The sequence below is a fragment of the Pyxicephalus adspersus genome, chromosome 1 (genome assembly GCF_032062135.1).
Source record: "Pyxicephalus adspersus chromosome 1, UCB_Pads_2.0, whole genome shotgun sequence".
NCBI classification, from domain to species: domain Eukaryota; kingdom Metazoa; phylum Chordata; class Amphibia; order Anura; family Pyxicephalidae; genus Pyxicephalus; species Pyxicephalus adspersus.
In genome coordinates, this window is record NC_092858.1 from 109,433,685 (window position 1) to 109,454,977 (window position 21,293).

A 21,293-nucleotide genomic window follows, 5' to 3' on the forward strand; every position below is an offset into this window, starting at 1 on the left:
AAAGCATCAAAAGCAGAGGAAATAATGTTCTACGTCTTTAGGAAACTAAGTTAAACTGGGAACTATAACAGGTATGAAAAATTACTAATACAGCTATTAACTCTACAGTAAAGTGTCGCCCAATAAATAATGGAGAAAAACAAGTTTAGACCTGACCCTTTGATATAACTACTGCATTATGGTGTTGTTAGTCTATGTATTTAGAACTTTGACATTTCAACCAAGCTTCATTTTTTGGAATCTTAAAACAGAATAAACATAAGCAATTATTATCTATATTTATTTAAGTCTGTTCCAATTACAACTTTCTTTGAAAATGCACAGCAAAACATTTAAAAGGCAAAAAAAATCTCAACATTTTATTTGTGGGAATAACAATTACACAGCTCAACAAAAACAATTTTTTCACTTGCCAAGGATTTTTCAATATATTTAATGTATTTCAGGTCGGTTGAATCCAGAAAATGATATCAGTTTCAATGAATTGGCTCTAGTTCTTGTGATAAAGGAATCGGAATAGACGACTTTACCAACAACGAATGTTAACAGTATAATATTATCAATCTTTATTTACATTTTTCATTTTATATATTAAATGTAGCATTATTTTCATGAAACTTTCATTTGCCTTCTTTTTATTCATACATTTTCTTTTTGTACAGAAATACTCTTGAAGAAGTTCTTGAAGAAGTTGTTTAAATGACCCTATTGTATTTTGCTACATTTGTGGTGAATATTCTCAGCAAAAACAGATAATAAACATTACAGAATTTGTGAAACAAGCATATTTTTCATAATTTGGTAATAACTGGGGGACCAAGATAACTGTTCATATTCATATGGTATGCAAAACTTGTGTAGAGTGTTTATGTCAGTGGAAAAATGGAAAACTGAAATGTTTGAAATTTGGTGTACCTATGGAATGGCGAGAGCCCCAAAATCATCATAATGATTGTTATTTTTGTGCTGTGAACGTAAAAGGTTTCAATCGTTACAAGAAAAACATGTGGGAGTACCCTGATTTGGAATCAGCATGACGACCTGTGCCACATGATGCTGATTTTCCCATACCAGTGTTCAGTACACTCACTGATATTCCTGTATCCGACATGGAGGATATACAGGGTTTGAAGTGTAATCCAGGAGTTAGCAGTGGAAGTATTTATGAAGGAAGTGTTTCATCAAACCAGCAGTTCTCCCAAGAAGAGCTCAATGATTTATTAAGTGACCTAAGTCTGTCAAAACAAGCATCCAGGCTAAAAGAAAAGAACTGTCTGAGATCGGAAGTTAAAATACCGGTTTATAGGGCAAGAGAGAAGACACTACTAACATATTTCAGTAAAGATGGAGACTTTGTGTACTGTTATAACATGTCTGGACTACTAGCCCATATGGGAGTACCAGAATACCGAACAGAAGACTGGCATTCATAGACAGTTCCACTCGAAGTTTGAAGTCTGTTTTACTGCATAATGGCAACTGCTATGCATCAATTCCAGTTGGTCACTCAACAAAACCTAAAGAAGAATATGAAAATATCAAAATGGTCCTACAAAAGCTTTGCTATCATAAACACCAATGGTCTAAATTTGTTGATTTTAAAATGGTGAACTTCCTACTTGGACAGCAAAGTGGATACACAAAGTATCCATGTTTCATCTGCTTGTAGGATAGTAGAGCAAAGCAGGATCACTGGAAAAAAGTGACATGGCTTCCAAGGGAAAACATTAAAAAAGGTGCAGTGATCATCATTAACGAGCAGTTGACAAAGAAAAAAAATCATTCCCCCTCCACTACACATAAAGTTGGGATTAATGAAGCACTTTGTTAGAGCTCTGAACAAGGACAGTGATTGCTTCAAATATATTTGTAGATTCTTCCCTCGATTAAATACCGAAAAATTAAAAGCAGGGATCCTTGATAGACCCCAGATTCGCAAACTGATAAATGATTTAAATTTCACAAGTTACATCACTGATACTGAAGCTTCTGCCTGGCGCAGCTATGTCGTGGGTATCAAGAACGTCTTGGGTAACCATAAAGTACAAAATTATGAAGAACTGGTACAAAACTTGCTCTTAAAATTTGGGTGATACTATGAGCATAAAGGTACACTATCTCCATAGCCATTTGCAAAAATTCCCCAAAAACATTGGAAATTTCAGTGAGGAACAAGGGGAGAGGTTCTATCAAGATATAAAGGTGATGGAAGAAAGGTATCAGGGCAGATGGGATAGACACACGATGGCAGACTACTGCTGGAGCCTTCAACGTGATTGTCCTGATCATCAGCATAAAAAGGAAATCATACAAACTGAGTTTTTCAATTACTTCTTTGTGATTAGTTCTGTAAATATACAGAATATATTGACATGAAGTATTTCAAAAATTTTATTTTGTATACATAGTCATATTTAGCTTATTTTTGCTTAATTTTTATGTTTCATTAGTTTTCTATGAGGTTATTATTTCAAAAACTAGAGCCAATCTAGCAAAACCAATACCATATTTGTAATCTGTGCATCAAACATAACCTAAAATGACTTTAATCTGTTTGGCAAGAAAACGTTTGTTGACCAGTGTTATATTTGAATACATCCAAGTAAATATAAAAATATGGTCTACACAAAAAACACATGAAAAGTGGGATCAAGTGTTATACATGCTACTTTTCTTGGACATTAGGTCCATGCCAAGGGTACGACTGTATGGAATATAATTTATGTCTGCATAAACACTTTTTTTTTTTGCTGTATTGACAATCTGATCTCTGCAGTGCCTTTCACAAACCACACAACTCTATATACAAATAACTGAAAAGGAATGAAAGCCTGGAGTGTAGAGTTTTTCCAAAATAATAAAAATTGTACACAGGTAATCACTTTCTTTTAAAATTACTATAGAACCTAGATAGGAGGCCTCCAGGAACATGGGTAAAATGTTCCTACAATTACTAATATCTTGTAATAAAAGGTATTTATTTATCACTGCTGCAGGTGCTAAAGTGCACTTTTTACTGCAACAACTCTTCCCAGCATATGGGCTTAGAAAAAACCTCTCTCTCTAGCCAAAGATCATAGTTCATCTGGAAATCTTCTGGTAGTTCAACATGTTGGCCAAGCACACTTTGAAGACAGTTATCAACAGGTAGGAAGTCTGGATTCTTGTGAGAGTGATCATATCGCCGAAAGTTGAACCGTTCAATGTTGGCTCTTAGAGCGCATTCTTCAGCTTGAAAGTCCCAGGGGCGAGCATCAAGATCTGTAGCAAATGTAAAACACATATCATGCATTTTTTTTTTTAAGATTGAAGTAATACAAATCTTTAAATTTGAGGATTCATACCATTTCCATATGCCCAGTCATCATTAAGACGATGTCGAACTTTCTGGTAGATGGCTGACATAGTTTTCATATTACTTTTTCTCCATTGTCTCCCCAGGTACTTGGTTTGTACTTTTAGCAACTTAAGAACATACAGCTGCATCATGGCTTGCTTAACTTTAAGGGCTCGTTTTAGGATCGGTGCAGACTTGAAAACCACAAGCATCTTTTAAAAAGCAAATAAACATACAAAAATGTATAAACAAATTAAAACAATATACAAGTGTGTCATTTTTTATTTCATTTCAGCAAGAACTATAAAAAAAATAAAAACAGTTATAACTGTATGCATATTAACATCCTAGCAAAATTCATGCATATTCATAAATGCTGGATTTGTTCATTGTGGGGAATGTGTTGTTGATCAATCTGTAGAACATTTTTTAGTTTCAGTGGAAATTACATAGAAAATGTAACTTTTGCAGTATTATAAACAGGCCAATATCAATTAGGTAAAATTTTATGAACAGACAAAATAAACAGCTGGGTGCTACCTACTGCAAAGACACTAAAATCAACTTTTCATAAAAGGACTAGTGGAAGCTCATCATTTACCTTCTTGTGAGAATGATATTCACCTAGATGTCTGCCTGATTCTCTGGTTTTCGGTGCCCAGAAACAAGTATGAAGTGAAAAAACCTGATCACCTTACTCACTCAGTGTCAGTGGCTTATTATTAGTAACAAAAAGCACCCAAAAATTCTGATAAAACTTACAAACATTCCAACACTCTCATCCCAGCAACATAAAAAGTTATAGAGGTCATCATGTAATCATGCAGTTCTCATTCTCTTTACGGTGGTATACTTTTCCTGTGTCTCCCAATATAAGATAAAGCAACATGCCTAAATCTTAATAAAGACACCAGAGGTAAAGATTCAAGACTATAAAACATTCTAATCTTATAACAATCTTCAGTTTAGGAAGCAGCAGTCACAACTAGGGCCTGTAAGGAAAATTTAATTTTAGATATGACATATTATAAAACAAAAGATGTTAATAATTGTTACTAAGTATCAAATGTGTGACTTTTTGCTGTACATGCATATTAGAATCAATACACACTCCATTACCAAAAAAAAAATAATCCTGTAACTGCTAAAAGGATTTTGTCTGAAAACTGAAAAAAATATTTAAAATAGGACTGAGGGGAGGGGCAGGTTAAGAGGTGAATAAGTCAGACAAAGGTTGGCAACCAGGGGAAGGTGGATTAGTTAAGGGGAAGGCGATGGATAAAGATAAGGAGTTTCCTATTTTACAAACAAACATTGAAACGCACAGTTCTCCATGTACACCCCCCCCTACCCAACAACTGGTATAGTGTGTTATTCCTGCTCACAGAAATGTTCTCTCTTTTCTGGTTGCTTGGCCCCAACCTCTAGCTGGAATCATTTTGCTAGTTTTGTCCCCATCATCTCCAAAAAGGATTGTTTGAGTGCTGATTTTATACCATTCATGTTGCACACTCCAACAAGGGCCTTTAAATCTATCTTCAATAAGAGCAAATAAGAGGAAGTATCAGGTTAGCTCAGTTTTCCTACTCTTTCTGGCGCTCACTGTAGTATTCAGCGCTGCCATTTTCATTCTTTCAAGTTCTTCTTACGTCATCCAATCTCTCACTGCACAGGCGCAAAATCGGATGCATTCATTAGGCCAGCCTAAAGGCCATATTCAGAGAGTAGTGACTAATGCTTCATACTCTGAAACATCTAAGTTTATTAGTGGTGTACCCCAGGGTCAGTGTGCAGACAATACCAAAATATGTATTGGAATTATGTTCATGCAAAAACTACAAGCAGACCTGGATGCACAGTTTCATTGGCAATATGATAATATTGATAAATGTACAGTTATGCACTAAGGGGCTTAACATGCATACAGTCTAAGAGGGATTCTTTTGGGAAAGTATGCGATGCTAAGCCACAATTTCAAAAAGAGCAAAATACTTTCATGTTTTAAAAGGTGTAGGGACTGCAGAGATTGAGGCATAAGTCTACCCCTGTAAAAAGCATTAGTCAAATCAGAGCTCATCTGGAATATGCAGTCCAGTTTTGGACACCAGTTCACAAAAAGGATATTGTGAAACTGAAGAGAGTGCAGAAAAGGGCAATTCAATTAATAAGACGAATGGAGGAGCTCAGCTATGAAGAAAGATTGGCCAAACTGCATCTATTCTCCCTTGAGAAGTGGTGATTATTGGAGGATATATTCTCCCTATACAAAGGACAAGGGGACACACAATAAGTTTATTTTCTGTGTACTGAAAACATTCTTCACCATAAGATCTGTGAAAATGTGGAATAGACCATGTTTTAAAACCAAGAATTTTTTTTGTATTCCTATGGAGCAACTGTGTGTTTAGGTTTCTATCTGTAATTTGCAGTTTCCTAGTATGTTTTTATATTACTAGTAGTTAAAATCTAAGGACTGTTTGTAAAAAAAAAAATAAAAAAAATGAAATTAGACATCTTCCAAAACTCAACCTTTATCAGTGTTTCACCTCAATGAGTTTGTGGTTATTCCATGGGTATGTATCCCATGAACCCTTAGTAATTAAGGAAGTACTTCACAGTATTCTACACCTTCTGTGGGAGTGAGATAGTAGGGACAGAAGGAAATTTAAAACAAAAAGTGTTAAGCGAAGAACAGAAAAACATTTTATTCTAAGCAACACTCATGTGAATATAGTTTAGAATTATTCTACCTCCTTGGGTTACACATCCTGGCACTGCTAGACTGCACACATTTAAGGAACATTTGGATTGCCTAAAATAGTTTGATTCTGGATTAACACTTATTCAGACCAGCTCAGTATTTTTACTAACATACTGTACCACTGTCTGAAAATTTAAAAAGTGAGAACATGATAGATGGTTTTACAATAGGAACAATTGTAAAAGTTTTACAATAGGAACAATATTTAAGTATATAAACATTTACATCTATATGACCTACTAACCATGGTCCTGGAGTGTTTCCACTTGGTCAGTTTGTTCAAGGTACGGAGAAGATTTATGCACGAAAACAAATTTCGCCAGCAGAATCGATTATTATCTCCAGCTTCCTGTATAGATATTGTAATCGCAAAAAAATGAGTTAATGTAAGTCTAAACAGACATTTAAACACTTTGTAATAGGTAAAAAGACTTACTAGACTCTCTGCTGTCAATTCAGGTAGCTCATGAACCACACAGTATGGGTAATCAAGGACTGAAATACTACAGAAACAGAAATTTAGTAAGACTTAAAAAAAATAAAATAAAAAAAAATTAGTAAGAAAATATATTTACAATCTAATGTTCTGTACCTGTTTTTGGCTGTGATGTATGACATGATATTCTGATTAAAAAATTTTAAAATTAAAGGAATGCAATTTGCAAAGACCAGGTGCTGGGCCATGTACTCCATCTAGAAAAATAGAAGAAAAACCCCATAAGAAAGCACAGCAGCATCTCCTATGTTTGCAGACTGAAGAAAATGACCTGATAATCAGATTATAGTTTTTATTATAAAGTTTTTTGGTAGTTATGTAATGGAATAATTTAGTAATAAAAAAATATCAAAAGGATTGAAGTTCTGCAAAACATCCATATTTGTTAGCTTATCCTTTACATGAAAGTAAAACAGACCAAGAAACATACGGTTTATTACATCATGAGGTTTATACAAAAACTTAGTTTTGCAACTTTTAAATAAACCTCAGTACTATCCAAGTATATTATCCTGACAGCAGCATCTTCCCTCCAGCAGATGCAACTTACTTGGGTAAGTCCTCCTCATACCTGAAATAGTGATAGAGGATCCTATCATAGAGGCGGTGGTAAAACATGCAATAAACCCACTCTGACTTGTAAAACACATGGGTCTGATAGTCTTTAATTGCCATATGATAAACCATTTACACAAACTAGAATTACAAATTTGAAAGCTTTTCTCTGAGGCCTGATTTATTTAAGATCCCCAAGGCTTGAGAGGATACACTTTCATCAGTGAAGTTGGGTGATCCAGCAAACCTGGAATGGTTTTCTTAAAAGTAATTTGCTATTTGTTAGCAAATGTTTTTAATCCTGGACCAGATCTATTTTAGGTTCAGGCTGAAGTGTATTTTCTTCAGCCTTGGAGAGCTTTAATACATCAGACCCTCTGACAAAAGGTGGTAACTTTCCGCTTGAGTCTCTAGAGCTCACATTTATGTTGTGAAAGAAGGTAAGGAGCCAGCTCGTGCATGAGCTATCAATAGATCTCACTTTGAACCAAGTCCTAAAGCTGTTCACCAAGATTCTTGTCTCTCACCTCCAGTCATTATTTTACAAACGTATTCACTATGATCAAGTGGGGTTCATGTCTTCAAGGGAGGCGAGGAACACTACTATTAGAGTACCCAACTAGACTTGATGAGGTCTGGGAAGATCCCTGCACTACTACTCTCAACAGACACAGAGAAAGCTTTAGAGCGGGTATACTAGACATTCATGGACCACCCTCTGTTAGTCAAAAGCCATTGTGCATAATTTTCCCCATCTTTAATGGTAAGCCATCAGTGCTGTCCCTCATTTTCTTTATATTTTGTTTCCCCAGACCTACTGCTATGCACCATCCACTCCAAAAAGGACATTTCAGGGTGGAACTGGCTTGCACACAGCAGAACAGGACAGTAAACTCTACTGGCAGCAGATGATCTTATGTTTGTGATTTCCAGGTCCTCTATTTCTTTGCATAATCTTTTGAAGGTGTTGCAAACTAATGGAGGTCTTTCAAATTTTAAAATATTTACTCTAATGCTATGAATTTTTCTCTCTCATTGAATATCTTTATTTGGCTTGTACTATCATACTTCTTTAAAAGGGCAGTGGGGGGGTCATCACTATCTTGGCACATGAATACCAGTTAAACTTTCTCCTAGTTTTCAAAATAAAATTTGGAGGAGTGGTACCTTCTATTAGTTTGGGTGAGAAAATACAGGCATGATAACTCTTCTGCCAAAATTACTATATCTCTTTCAGATGTTGCCAGCCAGGACACCAAACTTTTCTTTTTATCTATACTTATTGTTATACGATGTTATAAGATGTGTCGTATAAGATGGAAATATTTTTTTTTCCTAAAAAAGTTTAGGCGATTGTATATCTAAGACCTTTATTTATGCTATTTTGCATCTCATTTGGTTAGGGTTATTGACTGGTGCTGCCATTTGGAGTCCAAGCAATGAGTGTCGATCAAGCAGTTGTTTTGTGCCTTGCATCTGTCTGCTGTATTCTGGTTGATGTACAAGGAAGTGGGAGAGGTTAAAGGCCACGCCTCGGTTGGGCCTTGGTGATATACATGTTCAACATTTGCCTAATACTACCCTCTCCCCTTTACTATCCCCTCCGTTGCCAAATATTGTACGTCCTTCCTTCCTGCCTGGTCAAGAAGATCTCAGATGCCACAGACTGTCCGTAGGATTAACAGGCCACAACATTTTATAGTCCTGGATAGATGGGTTAAGGCAAGTAAGCAGACTTCTCCAAAGTCCTCTTTTACACTGACAGTGACAACAACCAGCCAACTTTTTGTAATTGATTCCAACATGCAGGAACATCTCCTGTCCTTTGGCAGCATTTGTTGATGATGGTATTAGGAGTGGCTCGTTAACACACTCTCCTCACTTTACACTATTCTAATCTTGTTTCCAGCAGATTATCTCTCTCCCTATTTAGACACCTAGGAGTCAGAATTGGGGGTCAGGTTCACTCTCTCTCTCAAAGAATGCAGATCTCAGCACTTCTCGCTTCCTCCTTTAGCTTGTGTTTAGGAGCCCACAATAGATGAGACATCCATTAATTCAAAGATCATTTTATTGTGGAGATGGCGACAACACTAGGATAAATGGATGGATGGATCATGCCTGGTGGGAACATATACACATTGCTTAATCCGTAAAAGGTACTAGATAAAATAGAATATTTTTTTACCTGTGGTGTAGCGTCTGTATTGCTAGGGCTGTTTGAATCTTTTGGGAATGGGTAAGGGGTGCTTTGTACCCCAATATTCCTTTCCTGGGCTGAGGCGGGTGATATCTAGGAGCCCTCTTATAACGGGGGCTTCCAGATTTCAAATAATTTATAATAAATTGGCCCTTATTGGGCTAATTTATTATAAAAGAATCACCAACAGAACAAAAGTTGATTGAGGGCTTACCTTTAAGGATGCGGTGGTTTTTATATTTATTGTATACTGTGTTATTAAGTGTCAGGAGCCCTGAATTGACTCCACTTTAGTGAACATTAACTAGGAAAAAGGTTGTAACCTCCCAGTACTCAAGCAATATTTACAGTATCCTAGATAACTTGAAGCCACCCCTTTGATATTGTACAAAAATTTAAACAATAAGAAAAGAGTTTTTTTGGCAAATATGTATTCAGCGAAAAAGTTTAAGTACAAATCAAACAAGAATAAATCACCATGTAACAATAAAGGTGATTATCATTTCAAACAAATAGGTGAGGTTGAGAACTAAATAAAACCCTTCTAATTAAATTTGATAGTTCATAGTGCCATATAGGACTGATAATATTATTGGACGTCATGAGAAATTATTAGTCCATTTCCTGACACGTTTCACCTGGTTAGTCTTCTTTAGGAGAGTGTGAGATAATTTTCTTTTAGAAACTTCCTTGATTAGGTATTTTCAATGGGTAAAGGAAAGTATATTGTGCTATGCCTAAAAGGATTATGCTGTTGGAAACGTCCTAGAATGAAGGGTCTTTTCAAAAAGCAAGGAAAAATATGTTGAGCAGTACCTTATATGGCAAGTGCTTAGGCAACTAAGGAGTTAATGCTGACCTAAGCCATGAGTGATTCAAGCGCATGGTTACACTTAGAGCAGTGAAGGGCTGGCAGCTGTTTTGCTGCTAGCTGCTGGAACGGTCATGCAGCAAATTGGAATTTGCTGGAACGATCATGAAGAAATGATAATCACCTTCATTGTTACATGGTGATTTATTATTGTTTGGATTTGTATCTAAACATTTTCACTGAATACCCGTTTGCCAAAAAAAAACCCTCTTTCTCTCTTTTTATTGTTTGAATATCTCTACACCCACCATGTAATATCCCCTTTTGGAACTTTCAAATGTTGGGAGGTATGCTTTAGGCAAAAGTATTTACAATGTTACCATGTTTCAAGGAGTGATTTCTACAAATATTAGCAAATGCAAGTCACTTGCTGCAGTGTGTGCATACACACTATAGCAAGTGCAGGAGCATGCAGTCTTGTATGCTGTGTACTTTCAAGCCTCTCATCCCATTATTCACAAAGTTAAGCCTTCAGTGAAGTATTTGGCAAAGTAAAGATGTTGTATTGAGAGGGGGCGTGGCCGGCCGATGGCGGACTGAGACGCGAGTCAGCTCAGCTCCGCGATCCACAGGGGGAAAAGCGGACTAGAGCAGCACAGTAGTGCCTTCTAATCAGCCAGCATGGGACCCAAATTGAAAGGTGGCCTGAAGGGACGATCCGGAGGGGAGATGCCAGGGTCCAGGGGCATCCCCGGGATGTTTAATGCAGGCAGCCGGGCCGCGAGTGACCAGGCCGCAATTTTCGGCCGGATCCGGGTCACGAGCGGATTCGGACCGGCCCATCCCCACATCCACAGCGCGTTCTCCGGAGCAGACCCATGTGGACAATGCAGACCAGATGCCTTCATCAGGGCAGGTAATTGGGTCCTCCACATCTCTCATGCTGAGCCCCAGTGCACTTTCCAGCTCAGGGGATTCTTCTAGGCCCCTATATACTCAGGGAATAGAGGAGGATGAGTGGGATTGGAAGGCTCATCCCAGAGCGCTCCCAACACGTTCCGACTTGGATCATAGTATTGGGAGGTTGGAGGCAAGTTGTAAAGCGGAGTTCCACCATATACAACAGACCCTGCAACAGGTGTCTAGTACTACTACTGCGCTTCAAAGTACTTGTACGGAACTTTCTTCTCAAATGGCTTTCCACGCCGCTATCCTGGAGCACCAGGCGGCACAAATTAATATGCTCTATCTACTGCAGGATGATGCGGAGAACCGCAATAGGCGTAACAATATCCGCATTCGCGGGATACCAGAAACAGTACCAAATTCTGAGCTATATACTGCTGCATACACTATATTTGCAAATTTACTGGCGATCCCTCCAGATATGGATATTGAAATAGATAGGGTGCATAGGACCCTGGGCCCTCGGGGGAGGGACCCCCAACGACCAAGGGACGTGATCTGCCGCATTCATTTTTACAGAACCAAAGAGGACATTTTGACATTTTATCCAAACATACATTAGACCTCCGGAGAGCTGTTAGACCTCTATTGGATGTGCTCCGTGACCGGAATATCCCCTATCGCTGGGGATACCCATTTCATCTTATTGTGAGATCTGGGGGTAGGAATTACTATCTCAGAGGTCCAGAAGATCTACCACGGTTCCTGAGGGACCTCCAGCTTCCTGATATACGGTTACCAGATTGGCCCGCTGTGCCGTTAGCCCTACCTCTGGGGCCCCCCAATCGTTTAGACCAGCAACATCCATCGCCGGATGCCTCTTCTGGGAGTCCACATAGCCCTGGACAGGGGATGGTCTCAACTATACCTGCAACAACTCCACGCCCCTGAGGGCCTTCCATACCTTAATTGATTCTGGACGCCGGCCCCAGGGCCCACCTTGGTTATGTTCAGTGGAACTGCATGAACCCTTTCTACCTACTGTACCTAAGACCCTTGCTTAACTAGACTCTTATATGGAAGAATATATATATTGGAATTTATAGTTGTATATTACATATCTCTTGAAGGGTCATATACACAGGTGTGTACAGACGGGTCAACTTTCCGGTAATGTATGGAGTTATTCATAATGTGTGTGAACCCGCCATAATATGTGATCTGTTAGACAGAAATGAGGGTTTTGAGAGGGCCCTGGGGAGGGTGTCCACGATTGCACTGTAATGAGCTGTTTGTTTGCTAGGTTTATATGCATTTTTATGTTGTCTGTATTACTGTCAAAGGAGATGTTGTTAACTACCTCATACAGTTGAATCAGGGTCCCAGATGTTTTAATACAATATTGGCTTTTCCCCCCCGAGTGGATTCGCATGAAAAGGTTGTATTTTGTTCCCCTCCCGCCCCGCCACATCTCCCTGCATAGGAGAACTGCCGGTAAAGGCGGCAAATAAGGTTATACCTTGTAATTATAGTTCCCCGTAGACGACTGGGAACTAGCCCCCCCCAGCCGACTGTTGCCCCAAAACCACCTTCTGCCGATATCTGCCCAAATCTCAAGTCCCGACTGGCCTCTTTGGATTATCTCAGAAACATACCCACCTGAAAGGGTGTGGTTGACTCTCTCTTTACTTTCCAGGCTTGCCAGCTGATATCTTCAGTAGTATTTGTGGATATTGATATGATGCCTACTCGCCCCGCGTGGGTTGAAAGTACGCACCCTTAATACCAAAGGACTTAATAGTCCTAATAAGCGCTCCCAACTTTTGTACGGTCAACACAAAGCCAGAGTTCACATCTTATTACTTCAGGAAACGCATTTTTACTCTCAAAAGTTCCCCTTGCGAAATCGATATTACACCACATGGATTCATAGCTCCAACCCCGAAGGCAAATTAAAAGGGGTGTCCATAGCCTTCCATAAATCAATTCCAGTTCAGGTACTGGACACCTGTGTTGACCCGATGGGTAGATATGTGTTTGCCAAGATCTCCCTATGGGACAGGAAGTACACCATAGCATCATTTTATTCCCCCAACCAACAACCGACATTAGCAGCTATCCAGTACCTGAATAAGCTTTGTAAATTTGCGGAAGGCGCCCTGATTATTGTAGGGGATTTTACTTTCCCTCTGGACCCTAGAGTGGAAACATCTACAGGCCATTCCTCCATATCTTACTCCAAATTGAATGCCTTTAAGGCCAAATTATGTGATCTTCAACTGTTGGACGTTTGGCGGGCCCTGCATCCTGGGGATAAAGATTATACGTTTTACTGCAATCCCCACCACACATATTCCCGGATAGACTATATTTTTGTCAGTCATAGGACCCTGGTCTGGCACCCAGAGGCGTCTATTGAAGACTGCCCATGGTCTGATCACGCCTCGGTAACATTAGTTCCCCAGATTCCCTGTATGGGATTCTAAGAGTGGACATGGAAATGCAACGGCTCACTATTTAGAGACCCAATTTGTGAGGGGGTAGTCCTAGACACCATCAGACATTTTTTGAAAGATCATGAGTCGGACGAGACTTCTCTCCTCTTTCAATGGGAAGCCCTTAATGCTGTGCTCTGAGGAGTATTGATCCAACAGGGGGCGAGACTTAAAAAAATCAGATTCCAAGAGATAGCCAATACGCTCAATAAAATACCGAATTTAGAAAGACTGCACAAAAGTAATATGTCCTCGGACATGTTTACTGAATTGACATCTGCTAGGAGACACTTACTAGAACTATACGACCTAGCTCATCAGAAATATAGAGATAAGTATCGCAAATCCTATTACCAATACGGGGAAAAATGGGGCCGTCTCCTAGCGAGGGGGCTTCATCCCAGACCAGCAGCTACATATATCCCACATATACGAAATGCAAGTGGTAATATCACTGCCTTACCTCGGGGAAATATTGTCAGCGTTTCAACAATATTACTCCGATTTATACAATAATAAAAATGTATCGAATTCCACCCCATCCCTCCAGTATTATATTGCCTCCACAGCGTTGCCGGAATTGGACCCGGCAGTTTCTGTTAGTTTGGAATCTGCCTTCACAGAGGAGGAGGTGTCTGTGGTAATTAAAAATACTCCTGCAGGTAAGAGCCCGGGCGGGTTTACACCTAAATTTTACAAGATGCATGCAGAAGCCCTTGTCCCATTTATGGCATGGGTATTTTCCTCCATTTCAGGTGACTCTTTCTTCCCCGCTCAGAGCCTTACTGTTCTTCCTAAACCCGGTAAGGACCACTCTTTGTGCTCGAACTACAGACCAATATCCTTAATTAATGTAGATGCTAAACTTTTCTCTAAACTGCTAGCCAACCGACTGTCTCAGTATCTTCCAGAATTGATCCATACAGATCAGGTTGGATTTATTAGTGGGAGGGAGGCTAGAGATAATACAGTTAAAACCTTATTGATTACTCACGCCGCCAAAAGGTCCAAGACCCCCATGTGTTTGTTATCTGTAGACGCGGAGAAGGCGTTTGATAGGGTGAACTAGGCCTTTATGTACCAGGCGTTGCGCCAGATAGGACTGGGCCCACTTATGATAGCACGGATAGCTGCGATTTATTCGGCCCCTAGGGCTCGGGTAAGGGTCAATGGAAGTTTATCGAATTCATTCCCTATTGTTAACGGTACTAGACAGGGATGCCCATTGTCCCCCTTATTGTATGCTATAGTGATGGAACACCTGGCAGTGGCGCTCCGGTCAAACCCGAATGTACAGGGGATCCAGATTGGGAAGCAACATTATAAGCTGTCCCTATTTGCAGACGACCTGCTCATGTATATATCGTCCCCGCAGACCTCTATACCGGTGATTCTGGAGGAGTTTGAGAAATTCGGGGTGATGAGTAACTTCAAAGTAAATTTTAATAAATCTGAAATACTTAATATTTCACTCCAACCAGTCTAGATACAATATATTAAAAACCATACCTCTTCTAGGCACTGTAACGAGAAAATCAAATATTTAGGGATCTTTTTAACAGCAGACCCTGCTAAATTGTTCTGCTATAATTATGAGCCGTTGCTGGGTAGACTGGAGGCGGAACTAGGAAGGTATGATCTTCTACCTCTATCTTGGTTTGCTAGAATTAATACTCTTAAAATGGAGATTCTACCCAAACTGCTGTATATCTTTCAGACAATCCCGATATACTTACTGCCGGCATTTATAGGCAAAATGCAGCACATGTGCAGACAGTGCTTGTGGAAATCGAAACGGCCCAGAATAGCACTTCGTTATCTTACTAGGCCTAAGGCTCTAGGTGGCACAGGTGTCCCTGATATCAGATGTTACTACAGAGCAGCCATGCTGACTCGGGTAGTGGACTGGTTTCATAATAGAGACAGGAAGAGCTGGGTTCCACTGGAAAATACTTTATCCCCCATTGATCTCCGCTCTCTATTATGGGTGGACAGATCTACACTACAATTACACCAACCATTATCAATTGTTACTTTGGATCTTTTGAGGGAGTGGGACTGTCTCATCAGGGCGGGACACGTATCCTCTAAGATGGGGCCCATGACCCCCCTTGTTCGATAATCCCTCATTTGCCCCGGCGCTGAAAGTTAGGAAATTTCTATCCTGGACGGCTCAGGACAATAGGCAGATCTGCAGTATATTACAGAATGGGAGGGTTCTGCCCTTCTCATCTTTGGACGCCGGGATGCAGAGGCAGCCGAATGCGTGGCTACTTTACAACCAACTATCCTCCTTTTTATCGACATTTTATGTCTCCTCTGACATACATAGGAGTCGCACAGCATTCGAAACATTACAATGTTCCACGAGCAGGCTGATCCATGTGATCTCCCAGTTATATGATATATTGATTAGAGTGTATGCTAATAATGCTCCCACCTACACGAGATATTGGGAAAAGGAATTGGGGTTTTCTATTTCCCCTCTGGAATGGGAAAAGGCATTTATTCTGACCCACACAATGACAATTCCTTGTAAGGCCCAGGAGACCAACTATAAAATCATTTCCAGGTGGTATTTATGTCCCACAGATACTCATCGTATGACTCCCTCACTCTCAGACAGGTGCTGGCGATGTTATTCTGAACGGGGCACAATGTTACATATTTGGTGGGAGTGCCCGGGAATTCGTAAGCTCTGGGATCAGATAGCTGACATATACAACAGAGAGACTGAATCCGATTTAAGGATATCACCACAAATGGCGTTACTGTCCATCCTTCCTGGGTCCATTAAGGCTAGCAAGAAAGATGTGTTTCGACACTTTCTCACGGAGGCTAGGACGATTATCCCCAGAAAATGGAAACAACCCACAGTACCCACCATAAGAGATTGGCTTGTAGAAATAGAAAAGATACAACGTATGGAAACGCTAGTAGCACAGGACGAGAATAAGATGGAGCAATACAAGTTAATATGGTCCGCATGGGACTGGTTCAAAGAATCACCCCAATTTAAATCGCTCTGGCTGTAAGCCTAATGGAGGGCATGGGCGCACAAGATTTTTCGATACAGCTGTGTATACTGTAGATCTAGAGATTGAATACTAAATAGGCCAGTGGGGCAACCCCAATACCCCTAGCCCAATCCTACCCCTACCCCTGGGCTAACCATTTTGTTTTTGAACAGGGATCCATGATGAATCCCCGGTTGCGCCCGGGAAAATTATAGAGAGCGGTAATGAGGCTCTCGAAGGGTTTTATTTGCATGATTTCTTGGTTCCCTAAAGTTTTGTTATGTCCCCCCTATTTAGGCTATAAAAATTGTTAGCTGTGTGGGTTCCCCTCTGTGTTTTCCCCACACCCCTTTCTGTACCTTTCCTATGGTCGTCCCCATCCTATATTAACATTGTTATGTATACGAAAAGCGACACTTGGTTCATGGTGTATTATTGCAAAAGTGGGCTTTGTGCCCTCATATTTATGTAAGTGCCCTTTTCTACGTGTATAAGTTTTGTTCTGTTGTTATGTTGAAACCAATAAAAAGGATTGAAACAAAAGATGTTGTATTGAAAATAGCAAGTGGCTGACTATGTACAAAAACACAATTATAAATTAAAAACAAAAAACAAAACAAAAAACAAATACAAACCTGGTAAATGTGATTAAGTTTGAAGTGTTTAAGTAAGAGTAGCAGTACAGCAGAAATTGCTTTAACAATTATCTCTTTGTGTCGATTCACATCCACTCCAAGTTTCATGCTCTGCAGTACAGTGGTTCTAAAAAAAAAAAAAAGAAAAAAAAAAAAAAGGTCCATTTATTTGAAAACAGAAATCATAAATTTACTTAAAATAACACGTACGGCATTTCTTCAGGAAGAACGTCTGCAAGAATATTAATGGAATCTGTCTTAGCTTTGGAAGTTGGAGCTGCAGCTAGAAGGATTTTCAGCAAGGCAATCTGAAAAAAAATTAAAACAAAAAATAAAATATGTGCTTCTATTTTACTGCAAAAGCAGAAAAATTTGAAAACATGTCTTACATGCAAGGCCCAATTTCTGCATAGCCTGTATAGGCCATACTTTAGGTTTGTGGGGCTTTCTTGATGTGGCAAATTAGATGTTGTGCTGCTTGCCAGTTAATGACTTCACGTATTGCGGTCCTTGAACACCCTGCATTTTCTGTTAGTGGGATAGTATACTTACACTTAAAGATTTAGACTAATATTCAAATACTCTATATCTAGTTGTATAAACAATTCTACACAAAGATCTATGACTTTATTCAATAGTAAGGTTAGATAATACAATTATTGTCGAAGAGCCTAGCGATTATTCTTAATATTTACATGTGACCACAAATTGGTTCCTACACAAAAAGATGTTTTTTTTTTTTTTTTTTTTTTTTAAACCATTGAATATTGTAGCTCTCTGACCTTGCGTCTCTCCAATGTATTGCATCTACCACCAACAGAACAATGTTTGCTTACCATATACTGAGGCAGGCTAGGGAGAAGTCCCTGATATAAAATTTCTGCAGGTACCTGGTCAACCTCCTCTTCACCCTAAGGTCCAACAGAAAATCAACAACTGAAATATGACCTACTTTTTTTTTTTTTTTTTTTTTTTTTTTTTTTAATATAGAACAGCTTACTACGTTCAATTGTAAGCACCTTTGAGGGACAGCTAGTCTGTATTAACCTCCTGAGCGGTTCATTTATGTCTGGATTTATATGTTTAAAAGACGTACATTGTCTTTCATGAAAATCTATTTTACATTGTAGGCCTGTAATTCTTAGGCATAACTCACCGAAATATGTCCAAACAAGAATTTGGTAGATATCCTGAGTATATTAAAGTTTAAAAACACAAAATCATGTCAAAATAATAAATTAAAGTTATAATAAACTTTAAATAAAATATAAATTCTTATTTTATATAATTTATTAAAAAAAAAATATATATATATACATATATATATATATAAATATAAATAAGACAGAAATATAATAATTACTTTGTATTGCTGTGTTTTTTTATCAGCTGTGTTTTTTTACCCCAAACCACACTTGGGGTTACCGCTCAGGAGGTTAAATGATTGAGGTAGGGACATTTGATTGTGAGCCCCTTTAACTACTGTGCAGTAGTACTTGCAGTATGTGCATAGTTCTCCATAACCTGTTTGACTTGGGTGACGCACTCGGAAGCCCTGCCTCCCCCGACTGCCTTTTATTTGCAGCTCAAGTCCTCTAAATTGACCACTGAGAGGCTGCTTATTTTCAGCTGTCATCCATTCAGAGGTAAACAGCTGATGAGAGGTGGACGGGGGGAGAACAGCACAGCTAGGATGAGAGCCTGGACACCGGTGGCCCCATCCCCATCTGCTGTGGCTTCTATTGAAAAAGAAAAGTTGCCTGTACATGTATCCACCTGAGTGGGCCTGTGCAAGTTGGCGTGTGTTATGATGTTGTTGACAGCACAGTGTGATAGCTGTGTGTATAAAAGCTGCATATTCTGCAGAGAGCCTAACAACTCTCTTGTCTGCAGGCCTTCATATCTCCCTAAACTGTTGTTTGCAATGACTTGAAATTTTCAGGGTACAGAGGGTACCCTCTTAGCTACTGGTATTCCCAAATTCAACTTTAAAGGTTTGGGGGTTACAAGTTTAAGAACTTGTAAAAATACAACATGGGGAGTGCTGTTTCAAAAACAAGTGCGCTTAGGAACCATTGAAAATGCAATATGGGGACCGCCGGGGCCAATTACATAGCAAGGAGCATTAAGGTGGGGGGGGGGGTATTTTATTACTTTGTGGTCACAAAACTATAACTGTCATACTAAGCTACCCTGTCTGAACCTCTTCTTTGAATACTAATTTCTCCAGAATGATGGGGTGTACGAAACCAAAATTGTAGGTGCAAGTAAAGGACACCTTTGGCCAGTAAAATTTAATTACTTTAACATCATGAAAAACTCCACCCAACAAAACAAACCATCCTGTTACATATGCCCACTTTTAACTCCTGAACACCAATTTCTCTGGAATGGGGAGGTGTAAAAAAACAAAAATGTAGGTATAAGTGGAGAAAATCTGTGCTAATATCCCCTAATTTCATCACTATGGCATCATTAGAATATTAAAAACTCTGCCCACTAAAACATAATTGGAGTTTTTTTATGTTTTAATGATGCCATGGTGATAAGTTTGAAGAGTTAGCATAAGAGTCTCCTTCTTGCACCTATATTTTTGTTTACCTGCACTTCTCTGTTCTAGAGAATTTGGGGTTTAAGGTAGAGATGTGAACAGATCTGTGTAACAGGGCAATGTGTTTTGATGGGTAAAGTTTTTTTATGTTCTAATAATGCTGTAATAAAGCCCTCACCTGGCTGAAAAAAATTCTGGGTAGAACACTAGTGTGGATGGTGGCAGCATCAGCATTTTTTTTTAATTATTATCTTATTTCTCCCGGTGATTCTTCTAGTAGCATACATACATAAATGTCTTTAAGTGACATTTCTCACTCTTTGTACTGCATATACATAAAGAAGCAGAGTTGTCATCATTGGACAGAAAGTGTTTAGAACTATACAACATTTCCCATTCTCCTCTAAGTATGGGAAAAGGTGTTCTGCGGTCCACAGGAAGAACTAGGAAACGGTCAGCAAATGGAAGATAGCATGGGAAGTTATAAAGGTCAAAAGATTTTTTGCAAGGATCAATAGGTATGTTTTACATATCAAAACAATTTTAATAAAATAACTGTTTACAAATGCCTTAAACTTTACCAAAACCTCTACAATCCAAAATAATATTACATACCCCAGATAATGGACATTTCAGAAATTCCTCCTCTTGGCGAACCTGAATCTCAGCAATAGAAGTGTATTTGTGCTGTTGAAGAGAGAATGTGTCAGTTACAGCCATGATACATAAGCTACATACATAATCATATAATACATCACATATATATATTATCACATATAATAATCACATAATACATAATCATACATAAGCTGAAAAAGAGACCATCATAAACGTGATTTGTAATCTGCAAAATCGCTAACAGTTGAAGGAGTGTGCAAGCACAGGACATTGCCCGATTTTCTCCGTACCCCTCTGGCTCCTTTAGCACCTCCAGTCCAGTGGCACCTCTTCACGCTGCTACAGGGACCTCTCTGACACTCTATCCATCGGTACAGGATGGCTGGAAAGTCAGGCCAGAAGCAGAGGGATAGTGGCTCCCATTCTCACCCGCCTCACAGCAATTCAAATTTTCTCAATTTGCAACCTCACTAAAGTCAGAATTGGCTAAAACCTCAGTAGCAATAACAATGAGACCTCCTAAGTCTGGGAACTAGATTGGATCACAGGTGCAGGTTGAGCTGAACCAGAGATAACTAAGTTAAAGTTTGTTTTGACCATTCAACACAGAAAATCCCTAAAGCCAATCAGATGCTGAAGTCCAAAGAATACCACTGGGCCTTCCCCTTGCTCTCTTCATCCAATCACAAATTTAGATGAACAAAGCTGAACTGTCAGGCAGGGATTAAAGGGTAAAATTTACATAGAACCCGGAAACATTTAAGCCTCCTTGACAACGTCACTAATAGTAACATTATATTTCAATATTTTTATGGAGTGTAAAAAGAAAAGGTATTAAACAGTAACAAAAACCAACGCAAACATTACATAACAAATGTACACATGCATTAAATAATAAGAGAAATGTTCAG

General features: G+C 39.0%; 1 protein-coding gene across 3 annotated transcripts in view; it reads right to left on the bottom strand.

Moving 5' to 3' along the window:
- Positions 1-264: 264 nt before the first annotated feature.
- STRIP1 (striatin interacting protein 1) overlaps positions 265-21,293 on the bottom strand; it is a 108,827-nt gene continuing 87,798 nt past the window's right edge. For all 3 annotated transcript variants that reach the window (XM_072423346.1, XM_072423356.1, XM_072423360.1), the window contains 9 exons: positions 20,380-20,451; positions 18,050-18,124; positions 17,424-17,521; positions 17,214-17,340; positions 6,691-6,791; positions 6,535-6,601; positions 6,343-6,447; positions 3,345-3,549; positions 265-3,261 (listed from right to left, as the gene is read on the bottom strand). In XM_072423346.1, coding sequence (XP_072279447.1) covers positions 3,014-3,261; positions 3,345-3,549; positions 6,343-6,447; positions 6,535-6,601; positions 6,691-6,791; positions 17,214-17,340; positions 17,424-17,521; positions 18,050-18,124; positions 20,380-20,451 — 1,098 coding nt within the window. In that variant the 3' untranslated portion in view covers positions 265-3,013. The remainder of the gene's footprint in view (positions 3,262-3,344; positions 3,550-6,342; positions 6,448-6,534; positions 6,602-6,690; positions 6,792-17,213; positions 17,341-17,423; positions 17,522-18,049; positions 18,125-20,379; positions 20,452-21,293) is intronic.